This window comes from Sparus aurata, chromosome 4, assembly GCF_900880675.1.
Source record: "Sparus aurata chromosome 4, fSpaAur1.1, whole genome shotgun sequence".
Lineage (NCBI taxonomy): Eukaryota > Metazoa > Chordata > Actinopteri > Spariformes > Sparidae > Sparus > Sparus aurata.
This window is the reverse complement of record NC_044190.1, coordinates 33,186,320-33,214,223: the sequence shown is the minus strand read 5'-3', so window position 1 is coordinate 33,214,223 and position 27,904 is coordinate 33,186,320. Positions and strand designations below refer to the sequence as shown.

At 43.4% G+C, this 27,904-nt stretch overlaps 1 protein-coding gene across 3 annotated transcripts in view; it reads right to left on the bottom strand.

Annotated features, from left to right (window-relative positions):
* Positions 1 to 2,947: 2,947 nt before the first annotated feature.
* The window catches only part of unc13c (unc-13 homolog C (C. elegans)), a 105,019-nt gene continuing 80,062 nt past the window's right edge, over positions 2,948 to 27,904 (bottom strand). For 2 of the 3 annotated variants that reach the window (XM_030413846.1, XM_030413847.1), the window contains 14 exons: positions 27,161 to 27,257; positions 25,905 to 26,048; positions 25,599 to 25,676; positions 23,211 to 23,288; positions 22,383 to 22,409; positions 19,037 to 19,125; positions 18,534 to 18,671; positions 16,426 to 16,549; positions 15,874 to 15,933; positions 13,691 to 13,771; positions 10,388 to 10,535; positions 7,369 to 7,461; positions 5,572 to 5,731; positions 2,948 to 4,688 (listed from right to left, as the gene is read on the bottom strand). In XM_030413846.1, coding sequence (XP_030269706.1) covers positions 4,403 to 4,688; positions 5,572 to 5,731; positions 7,369 to 7,461; positions 10,388 to 10,535; positions 13,691 to 13,771; positions 15,874 to 15,933; positions 16,426 to 16,549; positions 18,534 to 18,671; positions 19,037 to 19,125; positions 22,383 to 22,409; positions 23,211 to 23,288; positions 25,599 to 25,676; positions 25,905 to 26,048; positions 27,161 to 27,257 — 1,603 coding nt within the window. In that variant the 3' untranslated portion in view covers positions 2,948 to 4,402. The remainder of the gene's footprint in view (positions 4,689 to 5,571; positions 5,732 to 7,368; positions 7,462 to 10,387; positions 10,536 to 13,690; positions 13,772 to 15,873; positions 15,934 to 16,425; positions 16,550 to 18,533; positions 18,672 to 19,036; positions 19,126 to 22,382; positions 22,410 to 23,210; positions 23,289 to 25,598; positions 25,677 to 25,904; positions 26,049 to 27,160; positions 27,258 to 27,904) is intronic. The other variant, XM_030413848.1, reaches the window with a different exon arrangement.

Here is a 27,904-nt window from a genome sequence, read left to right as displayed (position 1 = left end):
TCTGATTATTGCGGATGTAAAGCTCTGTGGCGAGCACGAGTTCATAGTAGCCTACTTTACTTACCCGTCTTGTTCAGGAAGACAATCCTCACAGATGAACACCACCTTGATGATTTTTTTTTTTTTTTTTTTTAGATAAATAAGATCGCCACCTAAAGTTCCACTAAAAATACAGATGCATTGCAGTTGTGTGACTTAAACATCATCACCCTGAAGTGTCTCTCTGCACTTTACTGTACACACTTTGCTGTAAATTGATCAATCGACAAGTTAAGTTAGTGAGAGTAGTTAGCGACCAAAGTCGGCCTGTAAAGACGGACGAGTGAGTAGATGAGTCTCTGTGTTCAGTTGGATGAAGTTTACTGTCCAAGATATCGTCTCATTTGGCCACTTGTTAGCAGCCACCTTTTTAAGAAACACACTTTTAAAAAAAGGGTATTTACTGGCATATTTTATGTTGTAGAGCAAATTGTCAAAAAGTGTTGTGCGAACCACAGACCAAATTTCAGCCACTTTACTGAAAATGCATTCAACAAACCCACTGACTTTGAGCAAAAACCAAAAGTGCAAACATGCTAACACATTTTCAGGTTTTAGGACTTATTCCCATGCTTGAAAGATGATAAACAATATCTGGATTGTTTATCTGAAGGAAGAAACACAGGTGAAAAACGACGGGTTGTGGGGTAATACTGGCGGACTGTTTCTTAGCCAGGAGCAGTGACTTCTCTCTTCACACCATCGGTTTCATAATAATATAATAGCTAGCCTACAGCGTGAGGTAATGTTTGTTTGGTTTTTGTGTGTAAATTGACCTTTTTTCGCTGGAGACATTTCGACTTGTGGGAAAAGGCTGGTCAGACACGCTGCATTAACAGCGGCTCAGTTCCATCAGGTGTCCAAGCAGTCAATGCTGAGAATTAAAGACATACACACACGTATCATAATTAATCAGTAAGTACATCCCGGTGGGGGGGAAATGTTCAATTTAAAGCCGCGCTGTCATGTCTGTGTGGAAGAATTTCACCAAAGTCTCACAACTCGAGACTAAAAATATCTCCCACATCTTCCGTTGGTTTCTCTGCAGGTCTGTATCTCCTCACAGCGTTTTTTTTTTTTTTTTTTCTCTGGATGTCTTCATTACATTTTCTTTTCTTCTCTTCTGTTCTACAGCTGTAAAGAAAAGACAAAAAAGGTGACACTGACAAATGGACTTACTTTGTCCTGGTTCTCTTATGTCCCGGTTCCAGGTGATTAGATCCACAGTTTGGGCTTTCGACCAAGAGACAGCGATAATTGGCTTTTGACGAACGGCAGTTTTTCTTTCAAGTTATTGCCTGTGTGTCCGCGGTAGTGATTCTTTAAATAAACCAAACCTTTTGTCTACATTTATACAGCTTGCATTTACCTAAAGTATTACCCATGTCATGTAGTGCAACATTTGACTGATTGTCTTTTGGCTTTAAAGTGTCGAGCTGGAGGCCGCCTTATCACGTTTAGCCAGAGAGGAACGCAACGCAGATGGCTCAAATAAAAAAGACCCACAGAGTGCAATTAAAGTTTTGTCAGGTGACATGTTTGTGAGGGATTATTTTTCCTGCATTTTCCTCCCGTGGGTGTGGAATGACTGACAGTAAGTAGAGCGGAACCGATCCGAAAACACTCATCTCATCCGCCATGAAATCACAAAAAAAAAGGAAAGAGTTTGAAAAAAAGTGAAGACTTCATGTTTAGTGCAATGGATTACAGTATCTCCTGAAAGTATCTGTCAGCATCAGATGGGAAAAACAAAATCAAACGTCTTGTGCGGAAACCAGAAGGAAAAGTCGATGCAGAAGATGGGGAGGAAAGTTTTCCCATCCAGCAGCAAAGTGATCGGCTCATCCTGGGTGTTCTTATTGTGCTTTTGAAATATCACAATAATCTTTAGTGTGGGTTGTCCCCCTAGAATCCAAATTATCCAATTCTAATGTTGTTGTATTGAATGACAAGGGGAGGGGGAGCAACTCTAAGATGCACTACGATTCTCTGATGAGAAAGTGAATGTCTGTTCCTCACGGCCGAACCGACGGGATGGTGAAACGACGAGACGTAAACACACGAGTCGTGTTTTAGGTTGCAAGCTTGGCTCCTTCTTGAGGTTTGGTGAGTGTGAGCAAAGACAATGGAAGTAAATTAATCTGTATTTATCTGAATTGTATTTTGAGCTAGCTAGTTTTCACAGAATGAGAATAGTGTATTGAGGGTTGTTGTAGCACTTGAAGTATAACTCCACTAAATATACACATCAAAGTCTGTCAGGCATTGAGGAGCACCACTGGATATGTGGGGGCAGCTCAGCGCAACGTGAGCCGCTGCCAGCACAACAGCACACCAGGATCCCCGACAGAACTGTCGGTGGTCGAGCTGCATTGTGCATACTGCCATGTTTTGACAAGGTGGGGGGAATTATTGGAATTAAAGACAATGTATCAGGGTCCGATGGGTTCGTTTAGATCATTTTTTTCTTTTTTTTTTAACTCTTTAAATTCAAAAGTGTCATGCATAATTGGTGGAGTACATTTTTAAGAGGTTTAACTGTCACAGTGGATGTGCTGGTTGTCAACAGAAGATGGCCACCATGGGAACAAAACACATCAACAGCCAAGAAGCCTATTTTGTCGGTTTCTCATTTGATTTGATTTGACTTCAACTCACCACATCTGTCGTAATATTTTTAGTTCCATTACCCCAATTTCACTACTTCGGATTAAGCAGGACAGACCTTCACACAGAGGTTGTCATAGCAGGTGAGTTCCTGCCATGTTTACGTCCTTGGTCTCAAGGCAAAGTGCCAGAAACCTCGTCCAGTGACCTCGTATGAATATTAGCAGTCAGGTTAGCAACACGTGTGCTCGGTGTCGGAGAAATTTCTTATCCGGAAAGTTGTTCAAAATGACCGAGATTGTTTTAACACAGTTGCACATACTTTATGCACATTGAAGAAAAGTAGACTTTTGTACAATATCTCACTAAATATATTTACATGACATACAATTCGCCATCAGTGCAATACATAGGAATGTTGCATATTTACCAAATGTTAGACTCTTTCCTTTTTATGAAGAAATATAATTCCAGTGACAGAAGCTGATATAACTAATGTGTAAAGTAACATGTGCAACTTCCATATTGGTTAGACAGCTTCACAGGAAATAAAAAAAATAAAATCTTAGTACCACCCTATTAATAATCAAATATTTAAGCATTGAAAAAGTAATAGATCACATGTACATATATATCTTCATACATGTAATGGATTGCTTTTGTACAAATATCTTATATAACTTTGGCAGTTTATCAGGAACAAAGTTATTGGAAAAAATATGAAACAATAATATCAAACGGTCTGCAATGTCATGTAAGCTTGCCTTCCAAAGCTCATGTTCACAGTGGTCATTCAGAAAGGCTGGAAGCTGATGGCTGAAACGAAAAGAAAAAAAAAAAAAACGAACAACAACACCAACGAAAAGAAAAAAAGCCAAAGAAAAAGTAAACATTTCCATCCTTTCTGCTAAGACTGTTAGCACTGGAGGCTGTCGTCATTGTTGTCATGGTTATAAAATTACAAACACCTATGAAGGTTTACATAGCAGTCATCGCCATTTAAAAAAACACGGTCTATTTTTCAGGTCGACTTAAAATACAAACAGTTTGAAGGCGGGGGGGGGGAAGGGACAGGACCCTGCTCGGGGGTCGCTGTGGAGTCGTGGGGGGAAACATGACCGAGAAGAGGACATGCACAAACGGTGCTGTGTGGAAGAACGTGAAGCCGAGAGAAAAAAACAACAAAAAAAAGGAGGGGTGCAAAATGAAAGACTTTGCGACAATCAAAACGCCACACGGTCAGAAAAATGACTTACACCGGACAAAATAATCGAGCAAATTTTTCAAACATACTAAGTTCACCATAATTCATATACGTTGGTTTTTGTTCTTTTTTTTTTTCCACTGGTTTGGCACTTTATTGGAACAAATCTCTGTTCAAAAAGACTAAATGTTGTACAAAAGGTATTTCATGTCTCGTTAACATAACTCGTAGAATATAGTACTTAATAGTAAGCATACGGTAAGTAAACACTTGTACATACTGTAGTTTTTAAAATGAACATTCCAACAGATGTTTTACGCACATGCACAAAAACAAACAAACAAACACAACTCTCTCTCTCTCTCTCTTTCTCTCGCTCTCTCTCTCGCTGCCTTGCCTCCTCCGCTCTTTGGACAATCTCATTCTCCAGCTTCAAATCCAGACAGAACAACTGTCGCTTACCGCTTTTCTTTATCTTCCTTCTTTAAGACAACACAACTCTTTTTTTTCTTTTTTAGATACTGCATTTCTTTTTTTTTTTGCCCCGCATTTTTACGACACTTCCTCCGTCGAGCGCGTGTCTGTCTTGAGACGCACGAACTCTTTGGCCACCTCGTCGTGGGTCCTTTGAGAGAGTATCCTCATGATGGTGAGGCCGGTTTCGTCCATTGAGACGCTCTTCATCAGGGGGTAGCAGGCGGAGCAGCTGCCCGTGTCGGCTAGCTCCCGGAGCTGGATGACCGTCATGCCGATGATGCGGTCCTCGCGGGCAAAGCAGTAGTCCTTCACCGAGACGTGCAGCTCGTAGGCCTCCGGGCCATGTTCGTTACTTAGAACACTGGGAAGGATGACACGGAGAGATCGGAAAAGTCAAACTGAAGAAGTATGCTCACATGATAAAATATATGATTTACCACATCATGACAGTACAGATGGTGTGAAGTATGTCGTTAAAAGTTAACTAAGTTGGCTTTGAAGTACTTTTTTTTTTTTTATTATGGTTCAAACGTTATATAAAGTCTCTTTTAAAAACTGCCTTTTGGACAGTGACATTCGTCTTTGTTCACGGCTAAATATAACGTGTCGGTAAGAGACTCCGGCTGGGTGACATTTCCATTATATGTGTGGCTGTGATGAGACAATCCCTCCATGTTTTGCAAGTGAAATGAACGTTTCTATTCAAACGAGCCATTCATCTGAGCCAGCTTTTTTTAAGGGCCGTTTCCTAATTATCCCCGGCAACCTCGCAGCTTCTTAAAATGCAAATGACAACGTGAATCCATATGTAGGCAGCGCTGTGTCTGCACTGATCACATTGGCGTTGCTACAACTCAACTTGGATCACTTTACCTCCGCGACTTTAACGGCTCGAATGGCAGTGTTGAGGAGGGGACGAGGCTTTAGATCAACCCGCCGGCTTCTAAACGGCTTCGGCGCAATGAGCAGGAATGCTGGTTCAGCAATAACATCGTATTCACTGCTTAAACAGCTGGAGGAATTGTTGTTGATGTATCAGAGGTATCATGTGGCACTGCAAAAAGGTTGCTGCAAGCTCTTTTGTAGTGTGCAGACAGCATACTGAATGCTGGTTTGACGGTACAGCAGCAAAAGATACGGGATGATGCAGGATTAGGTCGGATAAGAAGTTGTAAAACACTCACAGCTCCGCTCCACCCTCTACACAAAGGTTCCAAACACAAAGGAAGCTCACGATTACTCACTATTGGAATGTTTCATTGTACTTTGGTGACCAGTTGTTGTTCTTGGTCTTGGTGCTGAATTTGCGCTTCTTGTCAGCCAGGTGTGGTCCCACGGCGTTGACCTCCACAAACGGGCGGAACATGGCGTTGGTTTGCCAGATGAGGTTGTTCACTGCGACCACTGCGGAAAGCCAGAGAAATTAATCATCGGCGGCAGGAAAATCCACATCTGACAGTATTCTCATTTTTCTCCCTTTTGGATATGCTTTTATTTTCATCAGATAAGTGTCTGGATGCACAAAACGTCACATTATGCTGAGATACTGTCAGAGCGGGTATTAAAGAATTTGATAGCAGAAACATTTCCGCTTCTTTGGAACGTTATTGGCGAACATCTTTGGGTGTCGGTGTCAATCAGACAAACTGCAGGAATTTATTTTGCACGGACAATCTCAGAAAAACTGTACAAATGAAAAAAAAAGGAGATTAAGGAGATTTTTGATCGACGGAGCGGCTTCGACAGACCGTAGTTCAATGGCAGCGTGCAGCCACTTATGCTGAGGCTTTTTTATTTATTTTGTTGCATTTTGTTCTGTCTCGGATGCCAAAAGTAATTCTGTGAATGCAGAAAACTCACTAACACGAACAGACAAGTGTGGAAAATACATAAACTGCAGCTCTTCCCCCTGTAATAATGGATTTTCCTTTTTATAGAGCCATCCATATGTGATTGCCATAGTAACCCGACTGGCAGTCACATATTCATGTTGGCGCTGTCGGCAGATTACAGCTGATTGTCAGCTGGAGTGCATATGGTGCTACTGCAGGGGGTGTGAAAGATATTACTGCAGCTATGGAACGATATCTGTGATGTCAATGAGTGTTTTTTTTTTTTTTTCTAACTTGCAAATATTTTCTACAATTTTTTTTTCATGGCAATGCATCGAATAGCTGATAAAAAAAAAAAACACATTCTGGTGGGTCTCGAGGGAAAAGTAAGGGGATCGTCTGAATCCCTTTGCAGAAAAATTTGTGCAAACCAATCTTGTAGCTGTTGAGATATTTGAATATATAAAGTGGACGCTGACCTACTGGAGGGGAGAGTCAGGGGATCAGCTGTGCAATTAGGATTCTCTTTTGGGCCATTAATATCATTACCAAGCTTCATGGCAATCCATCTAATAGTTATCAAGTTTTCTACCAGCTGGAAGCACGAGAAGAAAAAGTCAGGGGATGATCAAAGTCAGTGTGATCGATCCTCTGGAGAACATGAATGTCTGTCCAAAATGTCACTGGAATCCATGGAGTAGCTGCCGAAAGTTTTCAGTCCAGATCAAAAGTCAGAGCGGTGGACCCTCGACTAGATCGCCATCGCCATCCATAGAGCCATGCAGCTAGTATGTTGAAGGTTCTCAGAATTACCATGACCTGGATGACTGAGCGCCGTATCGTAGGCAACGTGACGTGTTTCAGTGCCTTGGAGACGTTTCACCTCCATGAGGCTGATGAGAGGTGAAACGTCGCCAAGAAACTGAAATGCGTCCAGTTGCCTACGATACAGCCCTTTAGAAAATGCCACCATTCTGCTTAATAAAAAGTCGTTGTAATTATTGTTGTTTTTTTTTTTTTTTTTATCTGTCTCAAAGCTCCCAAACTGCAAGAAAAATAATGCTGCAGATCATGACACTACAGCACCATCAGACAAATTAAATTAGCGCCATGAGCTGTCCGTGGTGAGTCTTTGAACATTTGCAAGTGTGAACACATTTTGAATAGAAAACTGCAGAAAGCAGGTCTGAGTAAAGAGGAAAATCTCACCCTTCACGCTGACTTTGTGCTCTCCGGTGCCAGGGTGAGAGATGAGATTCACTTGCATCGACACCTCCCCCACGGATCCGTTGGATGACTGACCTGGACACGCACCAAAACAACAACAGGAGGATTGAGAAGAGGCATAATGAAAATCACAGAGAATGGAGGAGTGGCAGAGAGGGGAGCCAGGGAGAGAAAATAGAGAGATCAGAATGAAGAAGAAAAAAAAAAAAAAAGAGAGCGAGGATGAAAGGACGGGATCCAAAACTGTGGGTGCAGCTTTTTTTGTAGATGAGGTATCCAGAAATTGATCCAAAAAGCGGTGTGTAAACACTTCTCTGTGTGTCAGAGCTACAAAAACTAAACCCCGAGAAAAAGAGTAGGGGAGCCAACATGATTTCACCCCCATGGCAGCCTGGTAGCAAAGCACAACCAGGGTTTCCTTTAGCTCGAGGCAGAACAAGAAAAAGCAGAAGAGGGGGGGGGGGGGGGGAAAGGGAACATGGAATAATCCTGGTTTGAAGGCCACGGAGGAGGCAGATGGTGTGAAGGGATCGCTAAACAAATCGTGTTCTACACAGTGAAGTCATCAAACTATTCAAATCGGCAGGAACACAGACAGAACTCTGGCTTCGGAGCGATGCAAAGGAGGTAGAGATGGGGGAGGGGGGAGAGGTGCAAGGGAGAACAACAACATCTGAGTCCAAAGAAGGAAATACTCTTTTGGGCATCACACCCTGCGAACTTACGTCAGCGTTACAGTTTCACACGGGGACAAGTTGTTGCCAGGAAACAATTAGAAATTGATTGCTGACCATGTGTCTCACTTCGCCCTGACGCAGGGAGTCCTGCCCATTTCAGGCTGCCTCTAAACAGCCTCGCATTCTTCGCCCAGCCCGGGACAAGCAGATGCTGAACACTGGGAGGCGAGCGGCGGCGTGGTTGATGAAGGGGCATGTTGATCCAATAGCTAATCAATATGTGCCAAACATGCAGTGCCCATTATGGCTGGTAATGAAGAAACAAGCCTCCTGATTTATTATAATGATGCCCTGAGAGGCCGAGGGAAGGCACCGAAAACATTGCTGCGGCACAATTAAGCCCTGGACTTGTGGGAAATTAACAAGCAAACGCCACAGCCCATTTATTTCAGCTCTGGTCTGAAGTATTTCAATAAATCAGAAAAAAATGATTCAGCGTGTTTTCTGTCTTAGACAAGACGTCGTCAGGCATGTACGCGGCAGACACTCGACGGAGGCAGTTTGAGGGACATGTGAGAGCAGAGCGCGACTAAGACGAATGGTACTCGAGGAAGATAAAGGAAAGCAGAAGTCGATAAAACAAAGGCTGCAATGCGGGAAGGTCAGCAGATCAAGAGAGAGAAATGCTAACAAATGAACTAACAGATAAGAGAGGTGAGCAGGAGGGGGAAACTGTTGCAGAGTTGCGGTTTGATTCGTCGCATTTGCCGTTTCGTACGGCCCTTAATCCGCAGGAAGTGACACATCAACAGAAGATTACTAAATAAGCAGAAAGCTGTGAAATATTTACGTTATGCTGCTGAATGAAGAAAGACGTGTTTATTAGTGTTCAAACGGAAATCCACTGACTCACGGAGCAGCTGTACAACCTCACTCTGCTCCCTCGCAAGACAGAAAGACACATGTACGCCTCAGAGAGCACACTTGGCACGAAGAGACGAGTGTGAGTGTGTGTGTGTGTGTGTGTGTGTGTCGTGGTCTCTCGATGTGTCGCTGCCGGAGCAGAGGGTCGGTGATTAATGAAACGGTGTCCACTGTGCTACGCGGAGCATCAGCACATCCCGGCACTGTTTACTGACCTAATGCACATCAACCACCTCACTACCTCCACTTATAGGCATCGCATTAGATCACCTCGGCTAGAGAGCGACAACGTGGTGTGAACTCAGAGGGGGAGGGGGGAAGGGATGCGACGAGGGAGGGAGAGGAGAAACGCGTCCCGAAATAGCACGCCGAGGAAAATGCCGCGCGCCCATGCCCATCTGCCAGTCAGCCAGCGAGAGCGAGGGAGCGAGCGCTGGTCGGGGCCTGCCCGCTGCCCGCCTGAATAGCTTTTCCTGCCGCTGCCTTTCTGTTTCGCCGCCGCCTGCCTATGCAGCGTTCTGCAAGGCTGAACACACTGAGGCGGGCAGGGGCTTAAAGCTTCACCGCCCCACTGGACTGAATTCCCTCTCCAATCTCTCCGGACACCTGAAGGTATTTCCGCCTTGTTGCGGAGAGAGACGGGGGGGGGGGAAAAAGTTGAAAATAGAGACAGATGACTGAAGACAACAGCATGAAAGTGGGTCGGTGATGACAGAGAGGGAGAGAGGAGGAGGAGCACAAGAGGGAATTTGTACATTCGAGCTGCACATGCATCTTATACATTTACTGTGACAGCGTTTCACACGTTCCTAATGACAGAAAGGGAGCAATAAGCCCTCCAGGGCACGGGGTGAAAGGGGCACAGGTATCTTTGCCTTGTTTGCGTTTTATTTATTCATTTACAGTGATGGAGACAAAGGAGTCACACAGCTGGGGGATGAAGGCCATTACCGCAATATAAAGTGTACATGTGAGTGTAAACAAATTCAAAATGACGCAGCGAGATCCTTGAAAACACGCATGCGGTCACGTAGAGGATGCAAACGGTGCAACAGTAGCAGCAACTGCTTTGGTTGTCTAAAGGCTTTCATTCTCATTTAATCCTGAATGGGTGCAGACCTGTAATGCGCCACTTTTTTTATCAAGTTTATTTAGAATATGTTCACTCACGACGGACTGCGACACAGCGGTATCCCACAATCTGTGCTTTTCTCACACCTTTCTAGCGACTTTGACTATCGAAGCATTCTTGCTTTCCTGGCGGCTTTCCTCTAGTCTGAAACTAGCCATGAGAGACACTTTCCACGCTCACAGAAAGCAGCTCTTAACCCGAACATCAAGTAATCCCCACTCCCTTAACTGGAAAACCTAATTGAGCCTGTCATTGGCGAGCTCCTTACCTTGAGAGGTTTGGGTGCATATATATTTCTTGATCAAGGCATCTGTAGGTTGAGTGTAAAGGCTGAGAGCATATTTGAGGGACTTCATATCGGGACTCTTTTCCAGGAAGGTTTTCTTCAGCCCGTTTCCTCCGGCATGGAAGTATTGCTGTGAAAAAAAGAAGGAAAGAGGGGCTCAGATTTACAATTTCCCCAGGTATACAGAAACCTCCGAGTAACTTGGAACACGATGGCAACCTCTGGTGCGTGGTAATTGGCTACAAAGATGGCTATTATTATAGCTGTCTCTTGTCTGGGGTCTGGAGATTTAAAAGAGCTTGTTACTAACGAAAAAGAATACACAATAAATCTTAATTTTAGGTTATGTTTAATAGAGAAAATATTGATATTGTATTCAATTTTCAAAGTCCTAAACCCTGGACTTCTTCATGCAATCGCAAGGGTAAAAAATGGCATCTATCCTGAAATACACAACCTGCGTAGTTTATCTCTATGCATACAAAGAAAAAAGCAGCTGCCATTATTCTATATACACTCACAGGTCAGAGTTGAAAGAAAAGAACAAATGGTGCATTATTGCGGATTAGTCAGATTGACGGCACGTCATCTTTATCACATAAGAACTCCTCCATGGGTCGGAGCATTTACCCATTATCCTACAGATTAGTTTTCACAGGTTCAAAGTTCAGTCCTGATCGGTTTTGCTTTAAGTATTACTGCAAAAAGGAAGAAAGACCACTTAAGATTTACGATGTGTTGAAGGTAAACAGAAACTTTAAACATGGTGGCAACCTCTTGAGTTTATACATAATGGCAGGTCACAGTGGGCTGAGAGAATAGCCTGGGATTATATGGACAAGCATGCATTTTATAAAGGCGGAGGCAGACAAGCGACAGTGCTAATAGCCGCTTTTGTGGCTAATTACCATGCATTTAAACCTGAAACCCATGCTTGGATGGTTAATGCCCATTTGTGCTGATAAGCCTGATAGCTGGGGACAGACAAGGCTCCGCTTTCTTTTCAAACGCTGTCACCACTCCCACATGGTGAAGTTGGGAGGGTGGCCATGGACAGATCTTCTTGGGAAAAGAGGCGTTGCTGGGGAGAAGTGAAGACGAGTATGTGCACATGGAGACGTGTTTCTAAAGCCTCCAAAGGCTTTATTCTCCTGTGTGGTTGGTGTTATGTGGTTTGTTGCTCTCCTCTGTTAACACATGATGATTACAGGAACAAAGGAGTAGTTGGTGTGGGGTATGTTGTCGTGAGCCAAGTTAAAACGCTGATACAAATCTTAATATCCTTCGAGGCGCTGGACGGAAATAGAGATAGCATCCGCACATTATATATAGCTGCCAGGTGATATCTGAACCATATCTTTTTCATCAGCAGTTTTTATATAAGGTGTTCGACTTGTGACTGTGACTCAGCAAGGTAGGAGGCCCTGTTTCCTGCCTCACTAATGACTCATGAGCCACAACATTTGACCAACACGTGCCTCTCATGGACTATACATAATCTGGCATGCGGGGAGTGAGTCATGGACGAAGTTTATCACGAGAAGGCAAATGAAATCGCACGCGCTGAATGCAAAACTGCGTGTAATCGATCCAAATGTAGCCTACAGCAAAATAATATGTATTAATGGATATAATGAGTGATGATGTCGCTGTAGTTTTTGTAAAACTTATTGATGATTGGGGTACAGGATGCAATTGTACATTATGACAGACTAAAACTTAACATTATAATAATGGTTCCACTTAAGGATTTCATTACATGACATAGGGCCTTTTTAAGGTATAGCTATATTTTTATATTGAGGTTATGTTTATTTATATAAGACATGACATTTTAACGACCCCATCATAACATCAAAACCAGAATGACTAACATCAGTATCCAACCAATCCATGTCTCCTCTCTGGTCCTTTCCTTATATTCGTTCTGATATCTGTCCGTATTTCTTTAATTTATTTATTCCTTCCTTGTGTTTTTTCTTTACACTCGTCTTGAGTGTAGGCTATGATAAATCCACCCAAACATGTACTCAATATCATTTCCATATCAAGGATTTTATACCAATATCTGACAACCGGAAAAAACGGGAAGTCTTTTTTATTTCATACCTTCTTTATAGAAAATGGCTAAATCTACTCTAAAACAGACAACATGTGTGTGTTTTTAGAGCTCCAAATCATTCATAGGAGAGTTAAGTTGGAGCTAAAAAAAAGGAACAAATGGTGCATTATTTAGAATAAATGTAATCTAGTGCATTCCCCCCCCTTATCCTACCCATTAGCATTTACAGGTTCAAAGTTCAGTTTGGGTAAAAGTATTTTCAGTGCGACTCTTTACTCTTGAAATGAGATATTCTGGTGTGTATTTGGCTCTTCTTCAGTGCACGATCCCCCATTTTTGTGTCTTTTAGCTCCCAGGTTTAAAGCCGTTGTTCCTGCAATATCGAACGCATGATGCAAGTAACGGCCTGCATAACATTTATAGATCTGATTGGCCAACCCTCCCGAGGCATCACTGAACTGTGCTAATTGACTGTTCTCGTTAGAATATTGATGAAAGTATTCCAGCAACGTGCTTTGAGCTAAACCTGCAGGTAGTTTCCTTGGAGACCGCAGAATCAATTAGTTTTCTGGGAACTTTATGATGCAGTGTTTCCCTCAGTGGCACCTCGCCATAACTCTCCTCTTGTCCCGGTAGAATGGAAGCTTGGTTCTTGAAATTGTCTATTATGGCTTCACAACAACCAGTCGTGTGGTAGTAAATTAACACGGCTGCATTTCACACTTTCTTTTTTGCTGAGAGGCTTTGGGCATCTTTCCATATTCCCTGATATTAATCACATCTGCTCAGAGGAGTCTGGACTAGTTCTGTGTGAAGTGTTCTTAAAAATAAAATGCTACTTTCCTTTTGTTCCGAGCGTTATAAAGCACAGTAATTTGGGGGAGGGGAAATTTCTTGCAAATGTCAAGAGACATGAAGGACCAATCTTTTGCAATTTGTGAGGTGACCGTGGGGAATATTTTGTTCACCATTTAGTCTGATGACGTTCAAATAAAAATAAGAAAACGCACAATTCTGCCTTTACTGGTGTAAGTATATTAGAACAAGAGTGAAAAGTAGAACAAATCAATAGAAGATCAATAACATTTCAAACCACGGCCTCCCAGGTCATGTTGTTTCTCATATACAAATGTTTCTGCTCCGCCTCGACTCGCTTGCCTTTTTTTAAAGTTCAAGTTTGTCTCTTGCTGCATGGCCAGCGCTGTAACCGACATTAAACTCACCTTGATGGTGGGAAGCACGAGGTCCATGGCTGCACACTGTCGTGGAGTCAGACTTCTGGCTTCCTCTCGAGTGACGTGCTCCTGGAGGGATACAGGACCGAGTCAAACACACGAACACAAGTCACATTTACATGCTTGGAATTTTACGATGTTTCTCCAGAAAACCTCGAGAATTTACAGTTGACAGAACGGCACCAGCAGTCAGTTCAACTGAGGAGCGTCTGATAAAACTACTAACTGAAGTTCTTCTGATTTGTGAATTGATTACAGCAAATAACCTCAGCCACTGGCTGATTTTCCAGGTGTTTCCCACACAGGGAATAGACAAAATGGCATATTTTTCTTTGGAAAAGGCACTTTTGAAGAAACAAACAAAGATGCAGACACTGTAAACGTTGATCCTTATCTATAGTTTCATGTGTCTGGACCTGTGCGTGTGAAAAAGCACACGTCTGTGAAATTAAGATGTTGGTTGGAAGATTTAATCAACACAGCCACATTAGAAGAAATGTGTACGACTTGCAGTTCTGTGAAAATGCACATACCATCCATCAAATAAGAGGCCTCAGATGAATCACACCGATAGGTCTTTTATATTCATGATATGATATAGATAAAATCTACTACCAGCCTGTTTTAAACTGATTTTAAAGAGCTGCTGTGAGACAAAATCACTTTTATCAACATCTGCGCTGAGATCTGATCTGCTTTCGGTGCCAAAATTGCACCGGGCCCACTTGATTTGTATTGACTTGGTTCCAGCAATCTTCCCATTCTGCGAAAACAATGAGATGGTGAGCCCCAAAATAACTAATGGCTGCAGGCAGACAGAGGAAATACTTCTCTCTAATGAAAACCCCTCAGTGCAGATGGTACGGACTCTGCGCTTGTTATTGGATTAAAAAAAAAAAAAACAGGCCCTTTCTTTGGATTCCATTAATTTTGATTGCTTGAGTAGAATGTTTCCCCTGATTTCTAATATTATTATTCACAAATCCAGAATTGTGTATTCTCTAAAAGAAATAAATCTCCCAAGAATATTTGGGAGGGGAAGCAGATGAAACACCACAGATCCTACTCTGCAACAAATTTGCTCGTGCAGATAAGTGCAGCGCGGAAATGTCCGGGGGATTTGTGAGGGTCGTGATGGACGGAGCAATTGTTTGTTTCGGACGTCATATCAGCCCAAATGACTGACCTGTTTCATGAATCAGGGCCATTAAATGGGTCAAGGGTCACAGCACTGCAGCAGCAATTTGACAAGGTGTTCATTCAGGTGTATTTAATTGACACTTAACCCCAAACATATATTGATCACAAAAGAAACCATAGACATACTGGACCAGATGAAAGACAAACATTTCAGTAACGTGAGCTGAAGATTATGGGTCCAAATCACAAATAACAGGGGGGGATAATAAACCTCAAACGACATCGGACACACACAGCACACACAGACAAGGCAGCAAGTAAGTTTGCATCCCCTCTATGACTCGGAGGTAAAGTACCTCTCTGAGCGGCTGTCGTACCACGGTTGTTAGTGGAAACACAGCGCGACCGCTGATCCATTCCAACGCCCCTCACTACTCGGAGCTTGAGGGATTAAACGTCCTCCGGTCAACCCAGCAATTAGATACCGGTCTGGCTAGTGTTGCACTGAGTTACACTGCGCTATGCACAAGCTTACAGTAGCTTACATGACTCTGCTTCCAAATGACATAATCCATGGACCCAAATGTGTGGCTAAAGTAAATATGCGTGCACAATTAGGTGCAGCTGCTAACCGACTCTGTTGGAGTCTTTCCATCCAAACAATTTCAGATCCTGGATAACAGAAGATTGACACATATCAGGTAAGTTGATGTCATGATGTTGACATTAGCTAAGATATGAATTCATAGGCTCTGTAGTGAATTTCTTGTGGTGCATTTAGTCTGTGCATATCTGTATCATCCTTAATGCCTCCTATGTACTGTTTACACTATAATATACAATATAATCCATAATCGGGATAACTACAGATCTCAGTGTACGTACGGGCATGATGCATGTTTTACTGAGATGACGGTGAGCTGGTTAAGCTTCGAGAAATCCCTTCGGAATCCGACATTATAGTGTGCAGATATTGCAGAGTTCGTGTGCCGAGATTAGCAACAGCTGCCTGGGGTTCATCCAGAAATTACCTTCAGTTTGGACAGCTGTCCCAAGTCCTTGGCAGCGTTGAAGATCATCTGAGCTCCTTGCTGTTGGTGAGAGAGACAGTTTTTCCGTCATTGGCAAAAATAAAGTTGGAAACGTGGGCGAACATTAAAACATGATGGTTTTATGAGCACACTATGTAACAGGAGATGAGAAGGGGGCGAAACCTCAAACGTGCACATTTTTGTCATTATGTTTTAAAGTGCAAAGAAAAAGGAGAAGAAAACGTTCCCATTAAACTGCATGCTCATCTCTCCATTAACAACAACAACAAACAGCAGATTAGAAAATGTCAATCTGGCTCTTGCGGACGGACGAATAGTATGAGAATATCCGCTCCACGCGTGTGAAGATTTAGAGGTGCCATGTTGTTTCGTCTGCTGTACAATAATTTGTGTGTTATGACGGAGAGAGCCGAACAGATGGAGGAAATGAGGGGAGAGACAGGTGGAGAGAGGAGGGAGGTGGAGGGCAGGCGGGGAGATGAGAAGAGTGACATAAAAAAAGGAAAGAGACAGATAATTAATCACACTCACGCTCTGGTCATTCAGCGGAGGCAGAACAATCGTTCTCTCGATTGTGTTCAGCACTATTTTCCAGAGCTCTTTGAGGACTCGTTTCAGCACAGTCTTCTCGCAAATCTTGGCAAATAACATCAAACTGCGAAGCGGGGGGGGGGGAAAAAAGAACAGCTCTTGTCAGGTCAACAGTCAAAAAGCACGCGTCTCAAACTGAAGCGACGTGGCTCGAGGCTCCGAGCGATGACGTCTTCATAAATAATGTGATTGAATAAAGAAACACCTGTGATTCAAAGAATAAATGCAGCAGCAGCTTTTATGCTTTAATCTCATCCTATTGTGCAGCAGTGTCTCAGAGACAGGAAGAAGGATTTGGTATTTCCATATCATTAAGAGGATTCCCCGTAATACCCCATTGGCCTCAATGTCGCTTTGACAAATTGTTGAGAGCGATTCCCAGAGCTCAGCTGAACCATTTCATCGCTATTCTTTCAAGAGTGCCACAGAAGTAAATACAGTCCCCTCGGTTGAATTAATAGACATTCACAGATAATGCTGGTTTCTCTTTTTTTCAGAAAACAAATGTAAAGTGGTAGATATTATAATACTACTGCATTCATTTTATATAGGGCAGTTTTATTTTCAGCCATTCATCAAAAGTAAAGTGGCGTTAAAGATGGAAAATAAACTGGAGCTCCTGAGCTTCATCAGCGTAATCACGCGCTTCTCAAAAGCATTTTGCTCTGTGTTGTTGTCATCAAGCCACTGAACTGTTTGAACACTGATGACACTATTGTCTATTACAATATGAATTAAATTACAATTCGAAAACTAATTTGTTCAGAAACGTTGTCTTAATGGCTCTGTTTCGATCTGCTTACCTGCCCATTCAGAAATCCATCTCATAAATAGTAAATAGTGCAGCTGCGACCTAGAAGTTGAAAAGAGACAGACTTTCTTTCCTACAGACATCAGATTGAGAGCTGAAGTCGCAGATGTACAAAACCTTCCATAAGGTCAGCTTTGTTAAATGTGTATGCTGCCATCACTGCATACTTCTCGGATTTACAAGCACCTGTTGCCTCGACAAAAACAATAAAGCAAATGCGTCTATTTTGACTCACAACCCCTGTTGAAGCAGAACTTACCATAGTTAATATTGAACTTTAGTGGTCCCTAACAAAATGGAATTGATTAAATAACCAAAACCAGATAACATCGGTGTACCCAGGACTTTTGGGGGCTTGGGAGCAGTCGCTCACTTTGTCCAGTTGGGTCATCCAGCCTTGGCACTACTACTATATAGCCCCTAATTTGGAGATGACCAGGCATAGGAAGCTTCTAAAATGTGGACACGTATTTATTAATCAACCTGACTAGTTAACTCTGAACATCCTAAAACAGAGGCTCTCCTATGTCCATGTACCATTGAAATTTAGTTGTAGTTATAGGACAGTGACAGCAGTCAGTAATAAAGTAATACAATTGATACAACTTTTGTGCAATGCCTGTTGTTAGCCTACTAGCCTTGCTTGCTATCACCAATCTGGGGACGCCCTTCCATTCCGACACATCTCCATTCCGACACCCCCCCATTCCGACACATCTCCATTCCGACACCCCCCCATTCCGAAACCCCCCACTTCGACACACCGCTGTTCCGACCCTCCCCCCATAACACCGCTGTTCCGAAATTAAACACCGCTATCCGTGGTGCTGAAATCCCCACTTCCAGCCGCACTCGCACATTTCTGAAGTGGGTTAAGGTAAGGGTTAGTTCGGAGTGGGGGGGTTTCGGACTGGAGGGGTTTCCCCAATAGCCTTTTCGGAATAGCGGGGTCTTTGAAAAAAGAGGGAAACCACGCCATTACGATTAATTGAAGTCTATGTTCGGAACAGCGGGGTTTCGGAAAGGCGGGGTGTAACCCACAAATCTTGCTACCTCATCCATGCCACCTTCTACCTGTTTCACCACCCCATGAATGTTAGTTTCACTGGACAAAATCCTTATTTGGCATAAACTCAAGGCCAAAACTCTTCAATAAATGACTTTCAAAGAGCAAAGTTCAGAAACGCCTTTCCAGGTTAGCATCTAATCTCTGAGCTGGCATCTGGTGTTTACCCACTTTTTATCCAGGAGGTCCATGAGAGGCCTGAGGACAGACTCCGCGTCCATGGCTGCGTTGCTCCCTTTGGCGGAGCCTTTCATCTGCACGAGCTCCTGGTTCATCTGCTTCACACAGTCCTCGATCACAGGTTTGAAACTGCGGGAAAAACAACAATCTGTGAAATCCCTTGCAACTGGGTGCTTATTTCCGGTGGCAGCAGTAACACAACTTTAAAGAGGCGCTATCTCACTCCTACTGGCCCCATTAGATTATTCAAAAGGCTTTAAGAGCAGGCGTGTCTTCTGTTACAAGCTGAAATGTTTAGCAACTTGCTGCGCTCCCACGGTGCACAGCAAGAGCTCCAGTCAATTATATCTCGAGTACACGTCCGTCTGTAACGAAGCAGCCTTGTAAGTGTGATTTTCTTTGACGGGATAACACATGAATGGAAGACGTTAAAACCCTGAATGAAAAGGAAAAAACCACACAGACACATGGAGGTGAGTCACAGCTATGCTCACCTGGAGCCAAACACTCCGCTGAGCTCATCCAGCACCGTGTTGAGCTTATTCTGCAGCTCCTTTAGCAGATCACTGGCCTCTGCGTCCAGCTGTCAGTGGAAGACAGACAGTTACTACATCATTACAGTCCATACAGTAGCCCCACACTGACTAGACCTCTGAATCTCTGCCTCAACTGGGGTGGGGGTCTCAGCGGGGTAGGGTGAGGGGGGGAGACGACAGGCACAGAGGAGTAACCTGCCTCGCTGGTGGCCTCCCCCTCGTTCTGCCTGCCATCTGTGCCGAGCGACGTTCTGAATACAAATGGGCGGCTCACCTCCGAGAGCTGCGACGATGACTGCTCGCCGCGTCATGAGACACGGTGTCAGCAAAGAAGCAGCTGGCTGGTGGTCTCTCGGAAGGGAGCGTTTTTTTGTGCACCACTACACAAGTTACAGTAGAGAGAGTGTGCTGTCAGGGAGCCTCAACATTGTATCTCCTGGTAATCACAGGCAGTCACACTTACTGTCATAGATGAATGTACAGAGTTCTGGCTAACTTTTAATGTCGCAGAGGAAGAGGGCTCCTGCAGGCAACAATACTGTTCATTGTTGGTTTTGATATGAAATGAATTGTACAAATTCTGTTTTATTACACAGGGGTGATGTACCATCTACTATGCACCTCAACATCTACAGTGAGATACATTGACGAATCGATGGCTAGCACTGAACAACTTTCAATACCAGCCCACACAAACACATTTGCAAAAAAAAACTGATTCACAACATGTATCGGCCCATGCATGGCATGTGTAGGGTTTCTCCGGTGCCATATGTATGCATGTGCATGTGATGGTTGCGCAGATGTTTGTGGCATATTCTGAGAAAATGACTGTGTTGATATTTTTAAGCCGTGCGCGTGTGCGAGTGGGTTTGCGTGTGTCGGTGACTTAATGTATGAGTGCATCTGTGTCACTGTTTGTCTCGGCGCTTATGAATCAGGTTTCGCCATGTACAAATGTCCAAATATTGATGTTTTGGATGGGGGGGGTGGAGAACACACGCCGCTGAGCGCCTGAGATGGATGTGTGAGGCCAGGCACCGCACCACATGCATAACAGATCGTCCCATTAGACCCGATAAGCTTAGCCATGGAGCCGCTCATCTCACACACTGTAATGGCGGATGGCTCAGCTGGGAAGTGGATGTGTAAACTAAACCTTTTGTAGATATTGTCATTCTGCCTCTTTCCGCACCACGAACCGGATAGATGTATATATGTGTGTGTATGTGTGTTAACATGCGCACATGTGCATACTGCTGCTGTCACCTCATTCAAAAGGATAGCGGCACATAAGATTTTTCTGTCACGGAGAAAATTGCCCATCGAGGTAGTGGTTGTTATTTGACTATTTGAGAAACGGGTAACATCTCTTCAAGTGATAGCAGGGAAAGACAGAAGGTCTTTTATCAGTTTGCCTTGGCCTGGGGAAAGTTTTTTAGACTGCAGCCTGGCAGTCTTCTGAAATAGGGATTCTTTTCTATTTAAGAACACTGTGTCTTAATGGGAATGCCGGTGAAGGAAATTCACTTGGCTGTTAGATAAACCGAGACACCTGTCACCTCATGAGAGGAGGACATTTTCTCTCAGACTTGGTGTAGTGTCTGATGCTCCAATCAGATGTCCACATCAAGACTGCAATCTTTTCAGAAAAGCCTCCGTTCGACAGTAGTCGCGGGCATTTCTTCGACTTGCCGAGAAATCTCAAAGGTTCGTCCTCTGAAATGTCAGATTCAAGACAAGCATGAAAAGATTATTGGATGTATTGGATTAGCCAGGAAACTGAATGTTATGTCGAGGATAATACGATGACTGTTATTTACATATATGTGTATAATGACTATGGATAGTTGGGGTGTCCTACAGTATGTCTCTTCTTCTACATTTGCACTGTCAGAAACTAGTTTAAGTTGTCAACAATGGTACCAATAACACCACCACACATTCTGAGACATGCACTCAAGAGATAGTCAACATTTTTCATTACACTAATTGAACTTCCTGCAAAGGAAACATCAATTTTGGAGACTATGGAGCACCTGGCTCCTCCATGGTAGCTAGTTACACTTGACACTGATGAACATCCAGAGTGAGCAAACTGTCCCCTGGCTGACGGCCTATCAACAGCAGCCAGCTTTTGCCTCGCTTTGCCTGTTTCAACAATACAATATCTGCTCACTGGCAGACTGTTATTTTTCGAAACACACTTTGTGCCAAACATTGGCAGGTTAATAAAGATTTAATAAAGCACCATTTTAAAGTGACAAAAGCAAAATTAACAAACACCCAGAATAAAACCTGTTACCTATCTGGGGAGTTAGTTCTTGGTGATTCCACAAATGTGTGCACTGTAAGAGATTATTGCTAATCTCTGTTATTGGTAATGCTATGATAACAGCTCTTAGTAATTGCATTGGCTCTCTGGGAGTTAATTGCTGATAGGGACCTATTCTGTATTGAATAGGCTGCTGTGCAGGGAGGAAACTAATGGGAGAGTTTCACCTGAAATATGCCGTTGCTGTGTAATTAGTATTCAAGAGAAATTACTGAAAACAGCCTTTTCAAGATGAACCAGATCGTACATCGACAGTTAATGTTCACATCTTTACTTTCTGATGGGATGTAAAGAGTTCTGGTGTCATTATCCTGCAGACAATCACAGACTCGGAGTGATCCAGGTCGAGATCTGCTAACTGGTGTGGAGGTAGCAGCCCACAGCTGAGGGCACAGCTGGAGAGATTTGTAAGTGTTTGAGAAGCTCATTAAACACGGTCTGAAAAATCCTGTCAGGAGCTTTTTTTGTGGCTGCAGCCTGGGGAATGGATAGAGATGATCAAAACCACAGCCAGAGATTTTGGTGAGCATCTGACGCTGCTGTTTGCGTCAGGGACAAAAAAGGGCGGGGGGGGGGACAACGACTTAGAAAATAAATATCGCATTTCTAAATTAGACATGGATAGAGAAGTGGTAGAGACGTGGGAAAAAAAAAAAAAAAAAAGCAAGCTAAAAATAAAGATGGGATCGGGTGGGTCGAGCCACTATCCCCACAGCGCCGGGGATGGTGAGCTTGAGCAGCCTGTCCAGAGGCGTGATGGGTAATTCAAATTCCGTATGCTCTTTGGCACATGCTGCTGGAGGGGTTGGGGGGGGTTGGGTGGGGGTAGGGGAGGTGGGGTGGGGTGAGAAGCGTAGGAGCGTGAGGGGTGGCGGAGAGGCACGGGGGGGGGAGGGGGCGTGCTTTTTTTTTTTTCGTATCATTCGGTAAATGGTGGGAAGGGGTGTTGACGAGTCCTATGACACACACCTTACAGAAGGACACAACCCCCTCCTCCTGGAGACAGAGAGAGAGAGCACAGAAAGGAAACGGAGGGGGAAACAGAAGACACAACGACAGGAGACAAAACGCAAGGCAACACAGGCGTTAGATACTGGAGAGAAACATGCGTGTAAGTTATAAGAAGCCGTGGCTGCTTCTTCTCAGGTCAGACTGACACACTGACAGGTTGACGGGGGGGGGGGGGGGGGGGTGAAATATTCAATGGTGTTTCAAACCCAAAACACAGACTTTAAAAGCTTTAAACTCAATATTTACAAAAAAGGAAAAGAAAGGGGATTAGTGGTGGGAAAATAATGATGGGGTACAGAGGAGGAAGTTATTGGGGAACTGTAGTGGAGGTAGGAGTTGAAAAGGTTGTATTAGCAAACCAAACTACACGTCAGATTAGTCTTTTGGATGGTTAAGTACAGAACTGAAGGAGGAAGGATTACGCCACATCACTGTTGGGGTCAATTCACTTTCACTCTGTCTGAATGTCATCTCAAAACCATCATTTGCATAATCATGACACAGCATTTATCGCACAGCAGAGTGCTGATCTGAGGGATGGTGGTTTAAGCCTCCATATGAACCGGTATCAACACTGCTGAAGTGTCCTTTAGCAAGACACAGAAGCCTTTGAAGCCCTGGGGATGCTGTTCTCTAGCTTATGGTTCGACCTTCCATCGGAAGGACGGGGATCAACGCGGAATTGCGTTGTAATAATTCATATATTACATGCCAGAAATAGAAAATCTTTACTGAAAGTGAATTGCCACGGACATAGCGGACACATGTACTTAGGTAGGCACAGACCTGTTTGCCCCCCATGGACTCAAACATCTTCTCCAGTTGGACCCGGAGCTGCTGAATGTTGTTGAGGATGATGCAGGGCTGTAAAAGCACAAGAACAAAAAATAAGTGTTGTGCGCAGTACGGTACAGAGAATCATCCAACATGTGACAAGAACATCAAATGTGAAGTTTTTTTTAGTGTTGCTGACATCATACAAACAGTAGTATATCAAATGTCCCAGATTTATTGACATCGTACTGTGACAACTTGAGCTTTCGACGGCCCCGTGTAATTGAAAACACGTTGCAAAATGTCAAATCCATCAGCTCTGACTTCCTGACACGTCATCTATAGAAAGATGCAAGGTTTCGGCGCGACATCGGCAGTCAGCGGGGCAACGCAATACATAATACAAGAGGGAGAGAAATGTCTGCACTGAATATGTCAGCTGTTATCGATTCCTCGGCTCAACAACAAGTTTAACAGATGACAGACATTAATCACTCTGCTTTTTACGGCGACCGCGGGCAATTCTTCAGAGTTTTCATTCAGTCACACATTACGAACATTATCTGCCCAAAGAACAGCTGACAAACATACCCCAAAAATTATGGTAGGTGATAATGGATAGCACTAAAATGATCATTCTACGCCCCACAGGAGAAGGATGATTGGTGACTTTGAATCCGCACAGCAGCCAATAGTGTCTCTGTGGTGGCGCGTAATGGCTGTCTCTCTCCTAGATTTATGGACATATTTTGAAGGGAGTGATTAGATATTCTTATTCTGAAAAAAAAGATTTTTTTTCCCCTTTCATACTTCTAGCTTGAGCGAGGGTGGCAAAATAAATAGAATAAACAGTTTGGTGCACTAACACTCCTATCGGTTATATTATAACATTTTATTTAAATGTGAGAGGCTGCTGTGATATCAGATAATAGAATAATAGCGTATCTATTGATTTACAGTATTCAGCGGGGTAATGATGTTTGAATATGGTGATGCTGAGCTAAGTTTGTCTGCAAATATTATCAATATCACAAAATGGATTCATATCTGTGCTGTGTTTGCAAAAGCAGATCCTCTAGGTCAGTGGTTTCTAGTCTGAATAGCCAGACTTGTCTCTACAGCAGAAATGTCTGGCTGCAACTATTATCATCCTGCGATAGGGGGAAGAATACTCTGGCTCTTTTTGTATTTCTCTAAGCCAATCACAATTATCTTTAACACTACATAAGCCCATGATGTAGCTACGGTGCTACTGTGAAATAGTGTCGGAGAGGAATTTTTTTTGCTTGTAGGGAAGGGAGCCCTGGCATTAAAATGGCTAGATACCTGCAAAAGAAAAGGTAACAGCTGCTAGCTTGTTAATGTCTGTATTGTTCGTGACCCGGTTATGGCTAGGTTAATTTGCCATTTTAAGATTTTAAACTGCTACCTTGAATGTTGTTGTTGTTGTTTCCTGTAGAGATTGGGAGAGTGGGTAATGCCACCTGTAATAGGTGCCTAAGGCTTAGACTCATAGTCTGCATCAGTCGAATCAGACACTTGGGTTATCGTGAGATAAATCTGAGGTATTATAGTGACTTTTGTATAATTTGTGCTTTTTTATACATACTTTTATCCCTTAAGGCTTTTTAAAGTCCTTAAAGTGAAAGTTTGAACCACCCATGTCCTCACTACGACTGTTGTAGCAGGGGTCAAAAGTAGACACTGATTCGATATAAGTGGTCTAACACTACTCCTCTCTCAATGTACATTTTCATTTTTGGGTGGCAAACGCAGACGCACAGTAAATTTCTCGGTCGAGATGGCTACGATGTGGGTCGTGTACTGTACTTGACAGCCTGACAATTAGAGATTAGGTTTAATTTGATGTAATCCTGCCGCTGTGCAACTCCATCTGCCTCTTATTTTCTTCTCCCATCAGCTGTCTGTTGGGTCCCGTCTCGAGGAGGGACATTTCATGTTTTCTCTGGGTCAATTGTAATGAGCCTGTCAACACTGTAAGGAAACATCTGCCTCCTCCGCCCGTACCCTGTGTGTTATCTCTCACTTCAACTTCAAAGACCAGTGTGGATAATTAGGCCACTCGGAAGCCTCTGCATTTAGTCATCCGTCACATTAAACAATGGACAGAGAGTCCGGAAAAATACCAATGACTTTTTCCCTATCAGCTGTGGGCTGTGAAATGAATAATTGCATCCCGGTTAATAGAGACACTATTAAGTGCATAACAGAAGACGAGGCAGGGCTCAGCCTAGAATAGACAGGGCTGCTATCTGAAGCGTTTTCTACATGGTCTGCATGCAAACCGCTGTCATCACAGAAACACCATCACCTGGCGACCATATTTCCATTGTAACCTTTGCTATTAACGTTTGCAGACGTTTGAGTAAGGGCACTTACCACGTTCTCCTTGCTTAAATGCGAAGGAAATTCCTTGGATATGATTGCAGCATATTGCAGAAGAACTTTGTTGATAGTCTGTAGGGAGGGGGAGACATTTTTTTACAGTTACAGTTTGTTTGCTGTTCTATTATTGAGTTTCTGAGAACATTTAAAGCAGTCACAACCTAATAACAAGATAATATCAGACAGAATAAATAGACCACAGAGTCTCCTCAGATCAATAGCAAACTCTTTAACGGTAAGTTATTACTCCCCGCAGGAGCATTCAGGGTTCACTGAGGGGGCCTCTCCAAAGAGCCTGACCTTCGCAAAGCGGCACATGAAGTGAGCCAGGGCCTGCGGGTTCGGACACTCCAGCTTCTTGATGATCTCGAAACTCTGGTTAAGTTGAGTGAACACATCCACCACCGAACAGGAAAAGAGGGCGTGCTCCGAGGTTTGCTGGAACTGTTGCGTGAGAGTGGGACATGAGGGTGGAGAGAGTAGCAGAGAGGTGAGGACAGTGAAGACTAGATACGATTCAGTGAACCAGTTACTCTATGACCACATCGCTCACAGAGCAGAAATCTAAAAAAAACACAAACTGCCACTGACCTTAGCAGGTTGATGTACTAACTGCTGCTAAGATGCACTGACAACACTGAAACACTTAAGAGTTGTGTCTTGCACGCATTTGGAATCCTGCATTTAACCACCTGTTTCATGTGTGAAAGAAACAGCGAATGATGGGTTTTATTTTTCACCCTTGTTTGGTGGACATCTTGGCTCAAACCTTTCAGCCAGCGGTAATTGAAAATGTTGCAATTAGCCCGAGTGGAATATGAGTTTTATGGGGGTGATACACAGTTTGTCTAGCTAAGCAGAAGGCCTGAAGCGTTTGCTCTCTTCTCAGGTAAATTAAACGTAATCAGGCTGCATCACCTCTAAAAGAGTACGGAAGCTAATTTAGTGGTGAATCTTTAATAAAGCTGGGGAGTATTTAATTTAAAATGGTACCCACACTGAAAATAATGCGCAGCGCCTTTGTGTACACTTTGACAGGCTCGTAAACACCCACACATTTTCACCTCCATTTTGTAATAAATGGTTTCTGTTGAAAGTTGACAAGTTTATGAGAAGATTTCACTTGAGTAATGTTCTGACTTGAAAAAGGTTGGTATAGAACCACAGAAGATTTTGCACAACATTATACCTGTTTTTGAAGTACGAGTAACAATATGAAGAGAACCGTGTAGATTAAAAAGTCGGTTACAATATTGTCATTTGCTTTGCAATAGAAAGCTGCACGATACAGTTTGAAACAGTAAAACATTTTAAACTGTACCAAAATGTGCTTTGTGGTGCTTTTTCCTGTTTAAACAGTGCATCAAGTTATAGAAAACATTTCTGAACCAAACCAAATCTTGCGCACATTTCCTTTATCCCTGCAACCCTCCCCCTCCAGAGGTAAGTTGAAGTCGTAGCGGGCTGTTCTTGTGAATAAAAAAGCGGTCTTTAAGTGGATTGGCACGGTTGAATGTAAGGCTACATTTGAAGAAATAATTTAATGATATACTCACTCCATCCTTCTTGTCCCTTTCCAGCGCTCCATTCAGGAAATCCATGGCAACGTCCTCATTCTCATCAAGCCACTGAATGACAAACGGCTCGAACCATCTGAAAAAGAATAAATCATTCTGTCATTGAAAGGTCAAATCATAGCTGGAAAGTGTGTTTCTTTAGCATTGTTATGGTTCATCTCATCTGTCTGGAGCGCCAGATGAGCCTGGGTTTACTTCATCCGAACAATTTTGAGACCAAGGCTTTATATCTATTTAAACATTTTCAAGGAACCACTGTATTTAAGGGGGATCAATGAAAATCGATCGTGTTACACTCAGAAAGGTATCCTGAAAAGACCTCGCAGATTTCAGTGTGGTTTTGGCCGAGGCTGCAATCCGTGTGGGCACTGATATCAGGTTTCAGTTTGTGGACAGATTAGACTGCAAGGCTCAGACAGAGGACAGCAGAGGACAGGACAGGCCGGGACGGATGAGTCGGGTGCGGAAGTACATTTGTTAGCGGAATAATAATGCTGTTCTGTCTGTTTCACTTTGCCATTTCCTTGTTTAATATAGTGCCTGATCTTGTCCTCAGAGCAACGGATGTCCCCCCCAAAACTGCTTTGTACTCTGGCTAAGGGCATCTGCTACAGGAGGGAAAGCCAATAAATAAGGTGGGCGTGTCGACGGAGAAAGAGAAGAGAGACAGGCAGACGGAAGAGGAAGTCTGTGTGTGCGTGCCTGTATGTATGATGTGTGTGC